Raw genomic sequence first — 21,142 nt, 5'->3', positions numbered from 1 at the left:
GCACTTTAAAGTTCAGGTTCACTCTGCATCTGACTTCATTCACTAATTTAAGTGCAAAACATAGGTAAGAAGGCCAGAATACAGATCATCTCCCAGCCAAATGCCTTTCAAAAGTATTTGTCAGCCAACAGCCTGGCACATGTTTTGGTTCAGTGAGCTTTCAGCCTCACAAAACTTTGTACCTTAGAGAACGTTTACAAAGAGTTGGAAACAGGTAATGAAGAAATATAAAACTATGCGTGCTCTCTAGCTCCTATGCATGTGAAATTTCTCTGCACTACACAAAATAGTTGAAAAAAAACTGCCTTAACAATGCAGAAATACTATGTGAAGCAAAACATTTGATAATAAGTAGTGTCTTGCAGTTTATGCACTTCCCGCTCTAAAAGCTGAACTCTTGCTGAACCACTACATCAGAAAAGCAAACTGGATGTGTTGGGCAATAGTGACCACCCTTTCTCCAACAGCAACACTGCAGCCAAAACAGGAACAGTGAATTTTTTGCATCATCTTTGGGAAAATAATTAAAATGGCACTTGAGATTTCACGCCCTTGTGGCACTTATTTTTCAACAAACTGCTCCTTACTCTCCAGTATTTTTCCTTTGTCCTTTTTTAGAATGCTCTTGCAAAGGCTGCGGAAATCATCTCTGCTATTCCAAGTAACAGTGCTCTACTTCAGCCCTCTTTGGAACAAAATGCATATTTACACCTGGAATTATTCTTAGTTCATGTTTCACGCAGGCTCTTTTATTCTTTATTACACTGGGAGGGAACTCATTAAGAAAAACTGCACATGCAGAAAAACTCTATAGCAAGGTAGTGACATCCTGTGGAAAATCTGAAAGAGGTGATACCATACAGGAGACAGAACATGGGAAAACTGCAGAACTTTGCTGTTTTGGACACTAAAGTGCACAGGCCATTTACATCTCTTATGGTGGTTCTTTTTTAATTTTCTATCTAATGGTTATCTGAAAAGACAGTGGTGGCATCTAAAGCCATAGCTACAGCAATATCAGTAGAAAATCAAGCAAGCAGAAAGAAGTGCAATCTGATGATCTTAATTGCATAGTAATATTCCTGTTTCCCTTACTTCAAAATCCATAGGTTTCCAAGTACAAAGAGCATGAGGTAGCAATGGATGATTAAATTAGCTAGTTAAAATATAAGATAGTTAAAAATTACCCATATTTTTTAAAGAAACACATGTTCTGATATGTCATTTAAACTGGAATTGAGCTCAGCAGTAATAGCTGTTATTTAAAAACATCACCGATTTCTCAAAGTAGCTGAAAAGCAAAATCTGTTTGAAGTTGCTCAGTTTTTATGCATGGAGTTTTCTGTATGAGCTGGCAGATACATTTAAATTTTCTATTTATACAACAACTTACATCCATGTTTTACAAATATGAAAGAATATACTTTGTAACTGCCTTGTGAAACACATCACAATTTTAGAACTGATGAAACTCACAAGGAGAAATGTCTTGTCTAGGATCAATATAGGAACAGATAGAATCTGCACTTTCAGAATTAGAGCCTTGAGCATATGCCTTCTTTGAATATAAAAAGACACTTTATATTTAGTCATAAGATTGGCCATGTCATATAAGCCTTTGTATACAATCAACTTCTTCAGGCAGCAGTGAAATGAGCAATAATTAAAAAGAAATCCATTCAGACCAAAGCAAATGTGAAGAGAAATCAGCTTTCTTGGCTTTGGAAAAAGGCAGGAAAAAGAGATAAACAAGAAAAGCCCAGAAACAAAGCAAATGGTCAGTCCATTTCACATCCAAAAGTTTTACTTCAGGGATTTCTCAACATGATGTAAAATACAGTGGTTCAAACCTCTTTCAAAATTTCAGTTTTGAACCCATGTTTTAAAATTAGACTTGGGATATTTTCAACTCCTCATTTCAATTCCTGATGTTGTCTTAGTCTTCTAGATTTTCACTGGCATAGGGAGGAGAAGCCAATTTCCCTATCTCTGAAATAAGCATGAGAAATATTTGGTTACCCCATGCACCTTTTCCAGTGGATATCAAATGAATTTATGAGTGGAATATCTCCAGCGAGGGCCATCCAGCTTAGAGACTGGGAACTGGGACTGCTTGGCAAAGTTGTAAATGTTCCTTGTCTCCCACTGTATGAGTTAGATTTCTAGCAGGGAGAGTAATTTCCATCCCAAATACCTCAAAGCTTTATTTTCCAGCAACCTGGTGGGAAAATATCATCTGAAATTTCAGTTTTGAGATTAATTCAATTACTTAATTAAAAAGTGGCTGGTTGGTGCGGCATGGAGTTGTTGCCCCTCACCCCTCCACTTCCCCCTTCCAACCTGTCCTGGAAATAAGCTCTCTCTACTGCTTTATAGACAGCAAATGCCTTCAGACATACTTTATAGTTATCATCAAGTACAAAACCTGCTTGTTGTTAACAGTGAAGCATACGAAAGTCCAGAGAAGTCCTTAGAGCCAAGCTGACACAGCCATGGGAGTTGGGAGGAAGGGAACTGGATGGTTTTGTGAATGAAGGAGAGAGAAGGATAAAAAAGAGGAAGGTACTGACAAATTAAGCAAAATAGGTCCTGGCCCAAGATCATGTATTTTACAGTATAACAACATGGAGCACTGCAGGGAATGGACACCTCATTAGTAGTGCAAGTTCATTCTCATAATTTCTAGTACCATGTGAAATCTCCAGCGGTGATAGCCCCAGTGCTCTTCATAACCTGCTTATTTTGTACCTTGCGTGCTATAAAATGCAAATAGATATTGGTTTAACTACCAGGACTCTCTTTGTCACCTTTAAGAACATTAGCACTTTGTTGAGATTTGGCTTTTATCTGCAAATGTTTTATGAGATCTTTGACTTCTTCCCAGATCTCAGCATGCACTGCTTGCTGCGAAATGCCAGCAAGTGCTCTGTGTGAGTGGTGAATGCAACGCTTGGTGTGTAACGCCCGCTGTGCTAACACTGACATATAAACCTAATTAATCTCTTGGGCAGACTCAAGAGCTGTCCATGTGGTCTAGAGCCCATCTAGCACTAGTGTGAAAACCCCCAGAGTTTGGTAGATGACCATTTAGGAGCCAGGATTGGAGAGCTCAGACTGGCACGCATAGGGAAGCAAAGCTGCACTGCTTACAGAAAAGTCTCTGGAGACAGCACTGAGGTATAGATCCTAAAAGTTACTACTTCAGGTGAGTGTAGTTTGTTTTTTAATCCTTCACAGATGGTCTCACTTGGGTTTACTCACTCTAAACAGGAAAGTTAGATATCCTTCAGTGGTCATTCCTACCTACTTCCCTGGCCACTTGGCTTGTGAATTCTGCAAGAGAAACTACTTCAAAATAATGCCATGGAAAATAATAACAACAAAAAATTTATGTTGATAGTATACTCTGTATATGTTTCCTTCTTCAATATAGTTTAATCTAAACTTAATTTTAAAAGCTGTGTAGTTCACATTCATTTAAAATAAATAGGACATTTCTGTCAGCCTACCCTATTAGTAATGTGGTTGTGGTAATAATATACAGTCATGTTGTACACCAATTATAGGACACTGTTAGCTTTCTTATTTATATGGTACCAAAGTCCTACACAATTTAAACAAGTCCCTCACCTCTTACAACATCAATAACAGGAATACTTTGCACTCATACAGCACCTTTCATCTCAGAGTGCTTCTGACAAATGAATTTTCATTACATCTACATACAGGTAGGTGTCTAGGCACACTTCAAAGGCAGGGAAACTGTGCCATGGAAAGGTTACACAACTTGGCACAAATCCCTGGTGAACAGCTGGGAATGTGAACTCACCCATTACTTGTTTTGAATGTCCAGACAATAATGCTTACCCCAAAACCAAGCTTCATAAGGCATTAATCAAAATGTTTAACCCCCTACCAAGTTTGCAAATGGCATAGGCAGACAATATGCTCACTAATTCTTTTTGATACATTATTCATGACTTGTTCTCCTTTTCTGGCAACTTTCTTTTTTTAAGTAAAAAAAAAATCCAAAAAACCCAACCAAATACAAGAAAAAAATGAGCAATTACTGCAAAATAATTTGGAACCCAAAACACTTAGCATTTCCTTTATGGCTTGTCTGTTGGATCTCAAACACTACCACATGGGCAATGTATGGCAAGTTCTCTGTAGGGACCAGAGTGCCCTTTGGAGAAAGAGGCAGCAGGGCTGTGCTTGCTTGGTTTTAGTTTCCAAGGATCCACAAGCCACTGAACACCATGGATGCATACATAAGTTATGTTGGCACCTAAACAGCTCGGCCAACAGCTACTGAAAGGGACACAAACTAATGATGCAGGGGCTGGCTACATGATAACTACAAAGTTGAAAAAAAAAATCCCCAAACAAAAAAACACTCCTAGCATTCCCGTTGATAATTAAGGGACTACTGCAAACAGGCCTTGAGATTGAAAAACTGCTCTCTGCCTGGCCTTTGCCACTCCATGAGCATCAGAGAGAGTTACTAACCATGCTTGCAAACTGTATTTAGTGCTGCCTAGGGTTGAGTCTGTGCTTCTGACAAAGTTAGCCAATTCATGCACACCTCAGCTTACCCCCTTTGTAAAAATGCTGATATAAATGCACATTTATGTTACAAGTCAGGCCACCAGAATATATGTCAGCAGCTCTGGAACTGTGTTAAAAGGAAAAGTGATGTGGGTGGTGATGGATTTTTGAGCCCATGAGTAGCAATGCTGTTATTTGCTGGTTGAGTTGTTTGAGGTTGTGTTGCTCTCCATCACATGGGAGGCATTTATTTATTTTTTCCTAAACAAGTGCATCCAACATTTTTCAAGGGAGCCAGAACTTTTAATGCAAACTTGACTTTTCAGCAACTGAGTTCTACATACAACAATAATTATTGTTAATCACAGGGTAAGATGTTGAGAGTTGAAAACTCCTCTCAATGGTAGAATAAAAGAGACTATCTCTCTTCTGGTGCTGTTAAACTATTGGGATGAAAATGCTCTGTTATGTGTATTTGTGTGTGCATGGATATACCTGGAGAAAAAAAAATATATATAGATGTGTGCATATGAGCACATAGAGACACAGCTTTGAGTGGAGAAGGAATATTTAGTCAAAATATTTGAGACTATTTTCCTGAAGGCCGTACTTTTAAGAAGAAAGGTATGTAGTATTTAATTTCACTAAAGCCATGTAGCACTGCAAATAAACTGGAAACAGGTTGCAGAAGGAAATCAAGAAAGTAAGTTAGAAATGGTTTATCTCTCTGGTAATTTACCTGGTCATGTATCAGGACTATCTTTTTAAGTAGAGGAACAAAAGTCAGGTATTTGTGTGAGAGACTTTATGAGGTGAAGAAATGAGGTCAGCTCACTAGATTGGAGTAACTGTAATATAGTCTTGTCCGAAGGTATTGTTTGATTAGCGTCCAGGGTCAACAGGAGGCTCTTCACTGGCTGTAGCGGTTCTGGAAGTGACTTCAGGAGCTGAGCTTATTAGTTCTTAAGCACTGTGCCAGCATTTTTTACTTCCTGTAAACTAAACACACTTGCCATACCAAGCATCTTATATGGGGCAATGATGACAGCCTTAACCTATGTTCTGCAAACAATCTTTAGCCTTACTGTAAATTTCCCTTAACCTAGCAAGAAACCTAGAGGCAGCTGCATACCAGGGATCTGGAAATTTTCTAGTGATGTTTGCTATTGACTACAACTACTCAACACACAAAAAAGACTCTCAAGGTAATAGGAAAAAAAAGATGTAATTCTCTCTGTTTCTCACTTTTCCATCTGAGGTATCTAATAGTATAAGGCTTTGCTAAGAAAGCTGTGCTTTGAATGCTCTACTTCCAAATACTCTCCCCACTTGAGGGAACAATGTATGAATACCATATATCAAAAGAGTTTATGACTTACAGAATTTCTTACACATCTCTTCTACACTGGTCAGGCAAGCTCCATTCTCTCCCTAATTTTCTTTCTTCTGACCTGCATTTCTCCTGTCTCTTTTACAGTATTGTCTAGAGCAAGTAATGTTCCTTCATGCAGATTTTCCTTCCCTTATCATTCTTAGAAATCTGTGTTTTCTGCAGTATACATTCAAAGGAGGGGGTACTGCAGCCTTTGCAGAGCTATCTGTTGGCATACCCATTCTTCTATGTTGCTTCCATTCATCTTTCACATTAAAATTATTGCATTTTTTTTAAATTTAAAGCAGAAGGGTGACTGGCTCAGCAAGTCAACGTACTTTCAGTCTCCCAAGTCCAACAGTAACGTAGTACAAGTGCAAAAAGTTACTTCATGTATTACATAGAGCAAAATAAAATCAGTCTTTTTGTCTGTATGATGAACCCTTCAGACATGGAGTAGCTTTGTCCCTGCTGCTTCAGTTTCCTGATTTCCACGTAGGTAAGGCTGGTAAAAAAACTGTCTTTCCAGTTTCTGCTCCTGAAAGAAGCTAGACTTCTAGCAGACTGGATTTCTCCCCTTTCAATTAAATATCTCCCCAGGCAGCCATGTGAGACAAGGGATAAAACCCAACTCTCCTGAAAAGCCAATCCTATAACTTGGCTATTAAACAAAACACATTTTCTAAGATATTTTTGTCCCTAACACTGTTAAAGTTGTTAAAGTGTTTACATGTATCATTCACAGATTAATATCCCTCCTGTGTCACTGGTACCCAGCCAGACAGAAGGACCCTTGCTTACAAAATCACTTGCAAATTTTTGAAATCCTGGTTCAGAGCACACTGAAGCCATGGGGATGTTTTTTTTATAGGCTGACATTTACCTTGAATTGAGCTGACCTTGTATGTAGCAAACTGTGTGAAAGCACCTGTCATACTCAGTTTCCTGAGTGCACTGCTTTCAATTTAACTTCTACTGTATTTTATTAACATGGCATAGTTATTAGCATTTAAATCTCCTTTTCCTTTGTCATTTCTATATTTAGATTTTCCTTCCCTCTTCCCCCCCCAGTATGTTTTAAAGAAGACTGGTTTAGTGGGAAAGCTAATAGTTGTTAGACAAGGATGAAATTATATTTTTTAATATCATGGTTTATTTAAAGGACTAGGAATCAAAATGCGATTGACACAGCCATGACAAACATATGATTACTGTTAGCTATTTTTCCCACTGTAGTATTTTTCCTTTCACTTTCTTCTTTACAAATGCTTGAAAGTACCACTAATTTTCTGGTTTCTTTGCTCAAGAAGCACAGGAGCAAGTGTCTATTCTTCTTAGCCAAACTGAGAGACTTAGGGCAAAGGATAAAGCTATTTGGGGTGCAATACCTTGTGTGGCTGCTCAGCTTAACACTTTCAAGTAAGTAGTAGTGTATATCATTCTACTAAAAATGTAATGACAGGTCCCCTATAGTGCAGCCTAACACAAGACGGGGCCTGGATTGTCATAAATTCCAAAACGTGAGAGCAGAGGTTCCCCCACGCCTCAGTGCAGTGGCAAACGAGCACTAGTTCGGGCAGGGGGGAGCAGGTGCGTCAAGCCCTGAACAGGTTCTCAATGCAAACGCAGCAAGCGGGGACTGGGAGGACGAAATGTGGTGGCGGCATGTCAGGGAGACAGGATGACAGGGGGTTCGGATACACCGAGCTATTTTCTATTTTCCCCGTGCCCATGTCAGGGGACAGCCTTAGGTCACCAAGCTCGCTAGAGAACCGCAGCAGTGCTGAGGCGCACAGAAGACCGGCGGGGGCAGGGTGCAGCTGGAGGCTCAGCTGGCCGGAGGGGTGCGGAGCGGCTCCCCGCGGGATTCCGCGGCGGGGGCTCGGCGGCGGGGCTCTCGCTGCGGCAGCGGGGCCGGGGGGGCCGCGGCTCCCCTTCGGCAGCGGGCGGCGTCAGCCGAGGCGCCCGCCCCGCGCCCCGCTCCGGACGCCGCCGACCCGCGCTGCAATGCTCTAGGGTTTGCTGCACCTGAGCGGCCGTGTCAGCGCGGGGATAAACCGCTGCCAGCCCCCGGCCAATGCATTATGTAATTTCAGATTATATAATCCTGAAATACGAGGGGGAAAAATTCCCCAAAGCAACCTAAACCCTGCCATCTTTCCCCAGGCATCTCCTGGGAATGCGGGGCAGCCCGTGGCCTCGGGCGGCCGCCGGGGCAGGCAAGCCGGCACCGGCCGCCTGCTGTCCCCGCCGGCGCAGGGGCCGCAGTCCCCGCTTGGCTCGGCACGACACGGCTCGGCTCGGCCCTCCGTCCCTTCCCGGAGGAGGCACCGACCGCGCCAGCCCGGCGCTGTGGGAGGGCGGGCGGGAGGGAGCGGGTCCCGGAGAGGCGCTGCCTTACCTGCTCTCCGAAGTCGATGGCGATGTTGGTGATGCCGAGAGGGACCAGGAACCGGATCAGGGGCCAGTAGTTAGTGAGCGCTGGAAATTTCACCATAGTCCCAGCTGCGCGGTGACCCGCGGCGCATCTGCCGCGGCAGGAGACAGTGCAGGAGAACGGAGCGGGGGGAGGATGAAAGGGCACCGGAGGAGGGTGTGTGCGTGTTCCTGTGCGTGTGTGCGGGCGGGGAGGGGGTGGGGGGAGATAAGGGAGAGGGGAAAAGCAGCAGAGCCCCCTAAAAATAAAGAGCCGGCGAGCGGGCGGGGGGCCTGTCCGGTCCCTCCCTGCCCGGCGCGGCGCTGGCTGGGCGGCGGGGCGCGCTGTGCTGCCGCCTTAGCAGGAGACCCGAGAGATCAAGTCCATCCTCGCCGCCCTCCTCCCACACAACAATGATCCGCTGCCGCCTCCGCTGCCGGAAAAAAAAAGAGGAGGGACACCGCCGCCAGCCACTCGTGCGGGCAGCGCTGCCATCCTCGGGGCGCGGGGGCCACGGGAAGGGCCGGGCCCCCCACCCCCCCTCGCCTGACGCTCGCCGGCGGCGGGGCGACGGCCGCGGCGCCGCGCAGGGAAACACCGCCCTCCTTCTCCTCCTCCTCCCTCTCCTCCTCCTCCCCGTCGCCGCTGCGGGGAGGGCGCAGGCCGCGTTCGGCGCGGCCGTCGGCGGCGGTGCCGTGCGGGGCGGCGCGGGGCCCGGCCGCGGGGCGCCGCTCCGGGTGCGCGGGCTGGCGAAGCACGTGGGTTTGACACACGGTCGCAGACCGGCGGCGGCGGCGGGAGAAAGAGCGGCACCGAGCGGCTCCTCCCGACGCCGGAGCGGCCGCGCCGCGCCCCCCCCCCCGCGGCCGTGGCGGAGCTGGGCCGGGCTCGGCACCTGTCCGCACCCCTTAATCCCCCTGGGGCCTGATGGGAGCCCTGGGTTTCCCCCCATCCCGCACGCCTTCTCGTGCAGCCGCGGGCAAAGGAAGGCGTTCCCTGGCCGTGGGTTTCGGGCCTCGGGCAGCGGCACTCCTGCAGCTGCAGGAGAGGTGGGGGTCTTGAATGAGGCATCGGCCAGGGTGTCTGACCCACAGCTCTTCTGGTCAAAAACCTGAAATAAATAAATGTTGAACGTTTGGAAGTGTAACAGATTCGTCTTTCAAGATCTCTGCCTGAGCTCTGAGCAAGGGAATGCGCTTGTGGCCCAAGGGAACTTGCTGAAGGGTCCTCGCTGGCTGGGGCACCGGATGCCTTCTCAGCCGGAGCCGTGGCAAACCACGAGGTTTTGCCAGTCTAAGGGTGGGAGAAAGATGAGAAGGCAACCCTCTTCTGCACAACTTGCAGAAGTTTATCAAAATTTTCAAATTTGCAAGATGGTTCCAAATTTTGGTTGTAATTGAGTTTCACTGGGTCATTTAGGTTTATAGTGCTATCTTCCCCTTGCCCCCATCAAGGAGAGTTAGCAAATATTTTGGGAAGGTGGGAACCCTATGAGGAGCCAGATACCTTTATCTGATCCTCAGAGGACCAGTGGCCAACGGAGGAGTGCTGCAAAGCCTCCCTCTCCCAAAGACAATTCTATTAAAATGATCACGTGACCAAGCACCATTCCACATATTTGGAGAGTCAACAGGAGGAGAGCTCTGAAAATCCCTGGTAGGCGGATGACAGGCTGTGGGGTGGGGCTGGAGAAAAAAAGCCCCTGACTCCTGAAGTGTTTTGGCAAAATCAGCCCCAGTTGTGCTTGAGATTTTTTCCCTCCTACAGCTGGAATTTGTCTCACCTAGCAGCCCTTGAGCTGGAGCAGCCATCATTGTGAGCACAGAGAAGCAAACTTAAATGCTTGTAAGGGAGCAAACCTGCCTTCATCCTGTAGATCACTTACAATGCCACAGGCATGGTGTCCTAGTCAGTGAAGCAGGGGAAAACAGGAGAGGACCAAGGCATGGTGTCCTGGAGTGAAGCAGGGGAAAACAGGAGAGGACCATGAAATGACAAGAGGGAAGCAGAAGTTGTTTGCCTAAGAGTGTCTTTGGATTAACAGCACCAACTCTTCATCATCCTAAGGGAGAGCAATCATCTCCAGATGGACCGGTGGTTCATCCATCGGACATCTTCGAACCATGTCCAGTGAGGGGGAACATTTCATCCTCCAGCCAATATGACTAAAGCTGGACTTGAAGGAGAAAGCCTTTGAGAAGCAGAGGCATGTCTAAGAGGCATTCCCCTGCAGGAAACACCAGCTTCCTTGTTTTACTTGTTTGCTTGCACTGAGCCCAATTCCCTGCCAATTTAGGCATAGCCTTTATGTATGCTTAGGTGTAAGTTGCAGGTCCTTTTCTTTGAAGCAAGCCTTGTGCCTTTTGAACTCAAGGCTGGATAAATATTGAAGCATTAATTGAATATTGCATTCTGCCTGAGAATGTGTATGGTTTTAGATAACTGTATTGCCAGTAACTAATTTCTTCCTGTCAGGACTAGATTTTATTGTCATTGAGCTCATTCCTCCCTGCCATGGCTCTGAGAACAACTTGTGGAAGAATATTTGTTTTAACTCAATCTTTTAAAATGCTTTCTTTGCAATGTGTGCCTCTTGTTTCAGTTTAGAGAGATTCTTTAGGGGAAAGAAACCTTTAGTGCTGTTTTTGAGTCAGAAAAGTAAAAGGGAATCCCCAAAGCCACTTGTAAATATATGATTTTAACTTGCCATTTGAAAATTCCAGATGAAATCATGTTTGACAACTACCTCCTCTAATTCCTGGCGAAAACAAGCCACCCAAAATTAAAGCTTTTTGAATCAAAATATTTGGACACTGTGTGTCTCACAGTTCAAACTATAAAGAATACATAGTGATTATTTGTCCCAAAGTCATTTTCAGTCCTGAAAATACTGAGAAAGACCAAGTGTTTAATGTAGTATAAGAGAAGTATATCCATTTGTGGGTTTTTTATGTGCTCATAAGGTTGATACTTTTTAATTCCACCAGATAATTAATGATGCCCCTTACATCTTTAATTCATTGTCATCTGATTGGTCACCTGATGTCGCTGTGGGACATGTGAAAGCACAACGCAGACCACCTGCTGCTTGCAAGGTAAAAAAGGGATGTTTATTATCTGACTCTGTCTTTTATACCTTCCCAAGGGTGACATTGGATTGGAGAGTGAATGGGCCACCTCTCCAAAGACATTGGACAAACCACCAGTACATTAAGTGTTCTCCACCCCCATAAAAGAATGTAAACAATACGTTGTTTACAGAAATTGTGTGGGAAAGTTCTCCAAAGGAATGTAAACTCAGAAGGCTTTAGGAAGTCTTAAGAATCAGGGTGACAACCTGAGGACTGTGGTTAACTTTTTATCTTCCTGCTGCTTGAAGAAGTACAGTTTTATTTTAAGAGTAGTTTTACATTTTACCTCCTTACATGTACTGGAATGTCCTGGGCAAGTGTTAACCTAACTGATGCTTTCTTGAGTTCCATGTTTTAAAATAATTAAACCTACTTGGTAAACTGTTAGACAATGTTTTAGGTTTTCTCTCTGCTTCCCATTAATGTCTTTTTTTCTGGGCTGACTGTAGTTTTTTGTGTGCTTCTCTTTCAGCCCAGCTCATATTTGTTCCTTGAATTCATTACAGAAACAAAATGGTGTTTGCAACCAAAGAACAAGGTTTCTCACATCTTGAAGTCAGTAGTTTGCTCAGCTGATGAGCTGAGGAAATAGGTCATTTTAGCTGTATTGGGCAAAAAGCAGTGATTAGTAATCATTTCCTTTCTAACATATTTTCTGTTAAGCAACATTTCTTACTCATATACCAAACACTGTCTGTTTGTTTAGTGGAATAAAAAAGAGAGGACAGCAGGAAATAATTAGCCACAATCTCACTGCTTTTTACAGAAAAATCATCTGGTCTGGGAGTATCTCAAATAAAGCCATCTCACAGGGGAAGTCCATATGAGTACAGTGCTGCAATGTATTACAGTGTATAAATGATGAAAGGTATCACAAAACTCCCATGTGCCTGGTAGTGAAATGTAATTGCTGCTTAAGCAATGGGGGCAAAGCCTGAAGGTGTCCCCAGTAGCAGAATGAATCAGGACAGTGCACATTACTTTTACTCACACAGTCAGAAATCCAACATGAAGATCAGTGCTTGGGCTTTAATGTGTTAGAGTCCCAGTGCTGTCCTGAGCTTAAAGGAGGCCCCCTACCACAAATGCATGGTAGGAATCTTGAAAGGGCCCTGCTGTGGTATTGCCTTGCTTCAGAAACATGCTTCTTTTTTCCTTCTTGAGGCTACTGCTAATTACCTGCTAGAGAAAACAGGTATTTTTAAAATCACTGTGCTTGGGCTTTCTATCTCTAGTTGGCTGTTTAGCTGTCACCCCTGCTTTTTGGAGCTACTGGGTTTCTTTCAAAGCTTTTCTTCTACACAGGATTTTTTTTTTTTTTTTCTTATGATCTGGTGATTTAAACTTACTCATTGTGTAAGAAACTCAAACCAGCAAATAACAAAATTTGTCAGCCAGTCATCCCATAAGAGGACAGATAAGTTGGATTTCCCAGCCTAAAGAATGGCCAGTGATTCTGGTCCCTGAATGGCCTAGGGCTTGGAGAGATCAAATTATGACCATCTTTTTCTCTTATCAGATAAAGTGGAAGGACATATCCACAGTCATATTCTGCTTTTGTCTTGAGTTATTCCTCCCCCAGAAACAGCTGCCTCTTGCAAATTTAACTGTTAAGTTGGAACTGAGTCTGATGCATATTTTCAGCTCTTTATACCACAGTAGTTAAAGCAATAAGATATTTAAAATTCAATATTTATTTAATTTAAAAATATTGTCAAACTCTGACTGAATGTTATTGAAGGAATGCTCAGAATGCAAGTATTGTGTGCAAAATACTCTTTCCCATTTAGTGTTGAGAAATAAAAACAAAGAAATTCTTCTACACACTAGTTTTCTGGGGGTCTGACCCAGACACACAGTTGTAAGGTATCTTCAGGACCCAACTGAAGATTCCCTTCTTTCCCTGGACCTGAGTTCTGCAGAAAGCTTGTTTCTATGTCTCTTTTCCTGCAAAGGACAGGACAAAGGAGAGCTAGAGGCACAACACTTTCTCTTATGAGGGCTCAGCAAAGCCTGAATCACTACAATCACTGTGAATTGTGCAGTAGGCCTTTACCTCACAGGGTTAGTGGAACTCTCCTTGTCTCAGTCCTTGTGCATCAGCCTTAGGATCAAGGGGTGCTAGGTTCTTGAGTTGTGTGCTGCAGGAAAACAATATTTATGTAGCATTTTATTCTGTGAATTGGTAGGGTTGAACTGAAAGATCAGAAAAGAGCCAAAGCAATTGGGTTGTCAGTCAGACAAGTGTCTGACTAATACAGTTCTGATTAAGCTGCATCTCTGTGTGAAGAATAAAAATGGTCTTTACAACTAACCTATGCCACTTTTCTGAGACCAGTCTGCTCTGGACGCAGCTGCCTTGTCAAGTTAGATGATAAGGACAGTGTCCCTGCAGGAAACCCATGTATTTCTTTTTTGGCTGGCACAAGCGCCCTAGTGGCAGTTTCAGGCAAAATTGTTTCCCAGCTAATAACACAGAAGAAGTTTCCTATTAATTCTTGGTAGAACAAGATAAAAATTATGTTGGGTTTCAGTGGCACTAGGAGACCTGGGTTTCTCAGTAGTGCCTGACTTGTTTTTCGGATGAGACGCAAAGTGCTGCCTTTGGTCACCTGCAGTGGGGGTCTCGTCCAGGATGTGCCTTTGCCACTGAGCACCTGTGAGTGTTGGCTCTGTATCCCCTATCTTTGCAACGTTGTCTGTTCCATGGCTCACTCAGTTCACAGCCTGGGGTAATCCCAGCTGTATGCATCACTTGTGGCACTGGGTTATTAGTGTTCTTTGGGCTTGTGTTCTGACTCCAAAACTGTATCTTTTTCTGATGCAACCTGGGGCACGTGACTCTGCAGCACCCCTGACACGCGAGAGCTGGTAGGAGCAGCTGGGCTCGAGCTGCCAGTGGGGATGCTCAGGGATGCCCAGCTGCAGCCCTGCTCACTAAAGCAGCGATGCTGTGCTGTTTCTTGGCTGATTAATCCAAACAGCTCATTCCTCAGTGTGGGAGTGGTGTTAATGTAAATGTGGCATTGCAGAAGGCTAACTGGACCAGGTGCTGCCTGAGTTAAAGATTTCTGTCTCTCAAAGGCTTGTAGCATGGTATCTGGGGTCCTGAGGGACCGGAATGCTTATAAACATTGCATTCTACAGAGGAAATTGCATCCCTCACATCAGGCTGAGGCTCCAGCATTGTTTCATGATTGGAGGGGAAAAAAACTTTCTCCTTGTCAAAGCAAATATGTACAAATGTTGCATTTTCTCAGCATGGAAGAAATTAAATCATTTATCTTAAATCTTAGTGAATTTTGTGTAGGTTTTTACATTGCCTTATTTATAAATTAGTTTATTTAATGGTTATAACTTGGGCATTCAAACATTTTGAAAAAATGCAATAAATAATTTAAAATATTTTCTAAGACTTATTTCTAGTTAATAAATTCAAATTTATTAATGTGGATTTGCCTGGAATTCAGAACCCATTTTTAACTTTAGATTTGGCATCTTTGCTTTGAGCATTAGGATGTACTTTTTGTAGCCTATTTGATTCTCAGTAAAATGTCGACATGTAATTTCACTTGCTATGGTGTATATGAAATTTAATAACACGCAATGCCACCAACCGTATACTGTTGCAAAAGTCAACCTTTATAGCTTTGTGTTTTATTAAAACAGTAATCAATACCGGACTTGAGCTATTTGGAGATTATTGATGCAATTGAATGCCATTTAACTAAAACTTGTGGGAGGAGATGGTGATTTTGCATTATAAACTCTTGTATTCAATATCCTTTTGTGTAGAGCTCAGTTGTTTGATTAATTGTTGAGAATATGCTTAAATGTTTCAGAAATATGCACTTATAAGCTTGCAATATTTCCCCCTCTCCAGTTTTATTTAGAAGGGCCTCAGTCCATCCTGAATATGTGTCTTGCCAAACATGGCTTCTGTGTTACCAAAGAAAACCATAGAATAGCCTATACAGAGCCTGTAGTAAACTAATGAGTTAGCAATGTATTTGTGAGAATTCAGTAATATGCAAATGCATAAGCATTATTTATTAGTGTATTGAAGGGCTGAAAATGCTATTGTGTATGCATGCCTAAAGGCAGTATCCTCTGAGTATACATTTCAGCAGAAGTTCTCCAGTGATAAATTTTGTCTTTATCAAATGCAAGAGGTAATGGTTTTAAAATACAAAAGGGTCAGTTTAGATTAGATATAAGGAATAAATTCTTTTTACAATGAGGGTGATGAAACACTGGAGCAGATTGCCCAGAGAGGTGGTGGATATCACCCTTTCCCTGTAGTCATTGTCTGGCATGATGGGGCTCTTAGCAACCTGATCTTGTTGGAGATGTCCCTGCTTACTGCAGGGGACTGGACTAGGTGACCTTTAAAGGTCTCTTCCAACTCAAACTAGTCTCTGATTCTTTGAATCTATGATATAAAGATGAGTTTGAGATTTATATAATGTTCAGGTACTTTCTTGTACTTCCTTTCAAGACTGCTATGAGAGCACCTGTAAACCTGCTAAAGGAGTGTAGAAATCTTTTGTTTCATGAAAGATGATGAATGACATAGTTATTGGCATTTTCTCTTCTTCCAACAGTATGCTGTCAATTTTTTCTCTAGTTTCAAAACAGTATTATGAAGAGAAAGAAAGAAACTAGGCACAGCACTGGCTACCATTTACATATAGGCATGAACTATCTTAGGTGGGATTCTCTCAAAATCGCTCTACCTTCCATTCTGGATAATTCATTAATAGAATTCACATTCTTTCTAGGACAATGAAAATAAAATATTTTGAGTTAGCTTATCAAACTTTTCAATTGTTTGTCTGTTTTTTTGGGTTCAGTGAATTGAGTTTGTTAAGTTCTCCAGTCTCCAACTTACCATCTAAACCAGGTGTATTTGTATCTGGATAAAGTCAAAGAACTGTTTCTTTCATGTGGGTGGAATGAGACTATTAGCTGAACCCCATTGTGGTAAGATAAACCTAAAAAAAGAGGCTTATCTTAGCACACTTAGAAAAAGACACTGTAGCACAGTCTTTTCTGGCTATGAGAATTCAGATTAACATGTTTTTACCTTAAATTGCAAAAAAGGTGAGTCATATTCAATGGAGTAAAACAGAATTTATTTTCTCATTTACTACTGGAAGTAAAAATTGTACACTGAATGTATTTCTTACTAAAAGTAACAAGTGTGTTGTCTCAATTGTCATGAACCACAAAGAATTTGGTGTAGACAAGTTCCAGACCCACCAATGTATTCAGCAGCTGATCATGATGTTTTCCTTTCTTTTCTAGCAAAAATGCCTCCTCTGTCCTCCATCCAGCAGCTGTGCAATGGATTGGAGGAAAGAGCAGGTGGAAGGAGGTAGTAGAGAAACCACATGTGACAGGGTGGGCTTGGTGTGTTTGGGAAACCTTTGTTGTTATGGAAAGAAGCTGGGAATGCTCCTCCTTTGAAGCTTGGCCACTGGATTAAGCTGCCCAGATGCATCCCAACAGCAGAGACATCTCAGCAACACCAGAGAGCTCCACAGAAAGCCATCACTGTGCTCTGGGTGCAAGGGAATGAGGATCTGCTGGAAGTGGTGGTGAAGGAGAGTGAGGAAATCAAAACGAGCCTCGCAATTGCAGCAGGGCTTGTTTGGTCAGTGGCAATGACAACAATAACCTCATCTTCTGCCTGCATGGGTGGAGCTCAGTGGTAAAACCAGTGATGCAGTGCTTTGTTTCTTCTGCCGTGAATTTATGGCATGACACCAGGGTAAATAATTGATTTTCCCCAAAGGATCTTGCCTTTGCTGGATGTAATGGCATTGCCTCTCAGGATCTGGGAGCTGAACTTGAGTAGTTGATGAGGTTAAAGGCCTGAAACTTGGTAGGACGGGGAAGAAGCAGCTTCTTATAGGGATGTAGGGGAAGACAGTAATTTTGGGGCATCAGTCCAAGAATATGTGAAAGCAGTGGGTCAGGATTGCATTGATGGTACCTTACTGTTTAAGATCAGCCCTGCTGAGAAGAATAGATTCAAGTTTTCTGAAGGATGCTGTGGTACTCACTGTAGTCTGGAGTTTAGAATGTTATTTTTGTTAGTGGTCTGATGGTTTTTCTTATTTGCTAAAGACAGGAAAAGGCACCATGTGAAAGGTGTTTTGAAATGCAGATTCTGTAAGGATGATACCTCAATGAGAGACCTGTTTGGCATTGCTGCAACAAACAGCCAGCAGTGAATGAATGTGTTAGCAAGGACAGATGTTAAGCCATACAGGTAGCAGATGTCACAGGCACCATGGTCTAGTGCCTGAATTGTATGGAGGTCTCTCTTTCCAGATGGATTAGAATGTGCAATCCTCAAAGACAAATATCCATCAAAGGCAACATATTTATTTCCCACTCACCTGATATCCACTGAGTCTGGTCTTCCTCAGGATGAAGAAGGAATCCTTTTCTATCTACTCACTGTAGACTGTAGCAGATTGGATCAGGACTTTTAGCAGTATATTCTGAAGGATGTCAGACTCTTCTGCTGCTATTTATTTCAAGGTTTTCCAAGTTTGTGTTTTCCCAGTAAAGCCTGGTTTTCTTTCAAGCAGGAAGCTATCTGTCATTTTTGAATGCCTAGAAAAGAAAATTTTGTTTATCGTGTGCTCTTACAACTCCCAAATGCCTAACTTCTAATTCATGAAGAACTCAGAAGGTTTTCCAAGGCTTTTTCTCCTCTAGCAAAAAATAGTTGAAGGTGGTCAGATACCTTAAAAAATGTCAGGCAAGGACAAATAGATGAACTGGCAGACAGCAGAGTATCAGACTGCCTCCAATCAGCTAAATATGACCTATAACAACTGAGACTGAAAAATTTTATTGTTAAATAAACTGAAAAAAAAAAAAATTATAAGTGTCTTTCCCCCCCCCCCACCCCCCCCCCAGTTTTTAGATATTTTCTACCTGCTTACTAACTTATGCAAAAGTCTTGGAAAAATTCAAATTAGGTGTTCATAAAGGTGTAATGGATCCCTGTGAGCTTTTAGTGCAGATAAAAGGCGTATACAAAAAACAAACCCATGAACATTGTTTGACTGACATGAAGCCCTGGGAATACAAAGTTAGAATCAATGCTATTTGCCTGAAGATTAATCTCCCTGTAAAATGTAAGCATTCTTTGATTCATATCATGTCAACTCCCTAAACAATTTCTTTTAACGTGGAGCTTTTATAGTGGAAGATGTTACAAGTACCATGAGGTAATTTTCCAACCCCAGGTTCCTGCCATTTGATCTTCTAGCTGAGTTGAGGTCCTTAGGGTTCAGAAATCCTTTGGACAAAATGATGAGGTTTCCAAATGTGCTCTGAGCTGAAACTTCTTGCATAGTCCAGAGTCTTTAATTTTGTAGAGTGTTGTGCTTATATATTTTGGCAAATTTAGTTTTTGGCAAATTTTTAATTATTTATATAGCTCCAGAATGTAAAGTGATTTGTTTTTGAAAAATAATTGCTTTTGTAGTGTGAGAGCAAACACATCACTGTGCTGCCTGCAAGTCTCCGTGGCAAACTAAGACCTGTCACCAGAAGCCAGCAATTGCTGCTTGTTCCTCCATTTTTATACTTACAAGTTTTAGTATAGACAAATATTTTTTTAAATTTTATTTTATGGTGCAATGCATGTGACATTTCAGGTACTCACTTAATAGTTACCATGCTACAGTCGTGTCTCTGTGAGAATTAGCACAAGTAGAGGAAAGGAATGCAGTGCTGTGGGGTTTCTCTGTCACTGAGTGTTCATGATCCACTGCTGGTGGCTTCTGTGGAAGGGGATTAGCAGAGCAAGTGTTCCTTCTGGTGCTTTTTTGCATACTTTCGCTGGGTTTTGAGTCTTCCTCCTTGGCATGAAAATATGGACTAAACTGGGCAAGGGAGTTCAGCATTGTGGAAGAGCAGTTCCTTAGTATGTTTGAGAATGTGACAGAAAAATCCCTCTGGAAGCTTTGTGCTGAACTTCGAGGTTGAGGGGAAGTAGTTATGTGTAACATTAAATTTGGAGCTGATCACTTGCTCATAGTGATCAGATCCCCAAAATGTGCTTTCAGATCTTGGCTGATGATAATTATCTGTGTAGGCTAGATTAGCTATTGAGAGGGAAATCCATAATTATGAAACTTTGGTATTTGTGTATATGTGATCCTCAAGCAGACTTGTTGCTTGATAACAAAGCTTGACATTTACTTTTATTATTTTATTTGCTTTTTAAATGATTAACCCTAAGGCCTCTATGTACACAGCATGTTATCACTGAAGTAACTGGAGATACAGGTGTACAGTTGCCCTGAGGAGATGGAGTTGAGATTTATATCCCAGTATTTTGCCTCTTATAGTCCCGCTTATCACACTAATCATATCATTCTTCTGAGATTGATCTCTCTTTTGCTACTCTATCAAGCAGTATTTTAGCATAAAAAAAAAAAAAGTGTTTTAACATTTCTTTTTCAAGAGCAAATCACCTGAAACTGGTAACAAGTTCTCTACTAACTCAAATTCTTGGTTTTATTTTGAGTATAGAAATATTTACTAACATATATCAAACTCTTCCATCAGATTCCCACTTTTTCCAGATGTGAATACAGAACTGATTAGGTCATTCAGGGGTGCCAGATTTCATTAAAATCTTTATTAATGCTCTGTATGAAACTTAACTAAGTATTTTGTATTTTTCAATAGGTCTGACACTTCCAGTCCTATCAAAATTCACTGAACAAAGCTTGATACTTCTTCCTAGCATTTCATTATTCCTCATACACATCTGGGCATCTCTGGAATGAAGGCATAAACAAGCAAAACCCAGAATATTTTGGTTTTATTTTTACTTATGTATTGAGTTAAATTTCTTTGTGTACTTCTGGTATATAAGCAATAGTCCAGATAAACCACATTAAACTGTTTTTCTGTTTGGTTCTTAAATGAAAAAATATAAATTAAGGTGTTTGCTATTTTCCCCCGAGGGATGTTTTTGCTTTGTTAACATTAAGATTTTGTTCTGCCCTGATCAGCTGTTACCTTGATTGTTTTGTCATGTTTTTACTGCATAACCAGGAACAAAGTATCTTAAAATTAACTTATCTTTTAATTATCAAGTTTGTCTCATGTCTACGACAAGCTTCCTTTGTTGAAAAATAAACACATTTTTGGTTCAGTTTGCTAACACAGCATATGGGAAATTCTGTGATAGCTATTGTTGGTAGTAATCTTCCAATTTTGGTTGCACCCTTGGCTATGACCGGAGGCTTGATCTCCTGTGGCTGTCTGGAGCAGAGATGGTAATCTTGCCAGGATATGGGTGAACATGGGAAGTGTGGTCTCTTATAGTCCATGAAATTGTTCATGCATGCAGGAAACACCATGGGCTGTTAAAACTGCCATGGGGTCATTTGACCTGGAGTTGTCCTTCACGTGTTGAAGCTGTTCCAATTTTTTCTTTCATCTAGTTGTTGCCAGCAAAATGTCAGAAAGAGCTGCATTTTTGGGCACTTCTGCAATAAAGCCATTAAAACCTTTGTTTAAAGATAGTGGAATCCAAGACATAGGACACAGAGATGTTCCACCAAGGGGAGGAAGTTCTCTCTAGTTTCTGAAAATGGAAGTTCTTCTTCACAGTCATAAAAGTGGCCCCCAAAA

At 42.1% G+C, this 21,142-nt stretch overlaps 2 protein-coding genes across 3 annotated transcripts in view; one reads left to right on the top strand and one right to left on the bottom strand.

Moving 5' to 3' along the window:
- Nucleotides 1-8,961, bottom strand: part of ANKH (ANKH inorganic pyrophosphate transport regulator) — a 105,993-nt gene extending 97,032 nt beyond the window's left edge. For both annotated transcript variants that reach the window (XR_014952782.1, XM_021528938.4), the window contains exon 1: nucleotides 8,322-8,961. Coding sequence is in view for 1 of the 2 variants with exons in the window: in XM_021528938.4 (XP_021384613.1) it covers nucleotides 8,322-8,417 (96 nt within the window). In the remaining variant the exon portion in view is untranslated. The remainder of the gene's footprint in view (nucleotides 1-8,321) is intronic.
- Nucleotides 7,920-21,142, top strand: part of LOC110469822 (uncharacterized) — a 40,901-nt gene continuing 27,678 nt past the window's right edge. Inside the window, exons 1-2 of the mRNA XM_085571675.1 lie at nucleotides 7,920-8,006; nucleotides 11,324-11,431. The gene's annotated coding sequence lies outside the window, so the exon portion shown is untranslated. The remainder of the gene's footprint in view (nucleotides 8,007-11,323; nucleotides 11,432-21,142) is intronic.

The sequence above is a fragment of the Lonchura striata genome, chromosome 2 (assembly GCF_050655825.1).
Source record: "Lonchura striata isolate lonStrDom1 chromosome 2, ASM5065582v1, whole genome shotgun sequence".
Taxonomy (NCBI): domain Eukaryota; kingdom Metazoa; phylum Chordata; class Aves; order Passeriformes; family Estrildidae; genus Lonchura; species Lonchura striata.
Note: the sequence above shows the minus strand (reverse complement) of the source record. Positions and strands in the feature narration are given on the sequence as shown.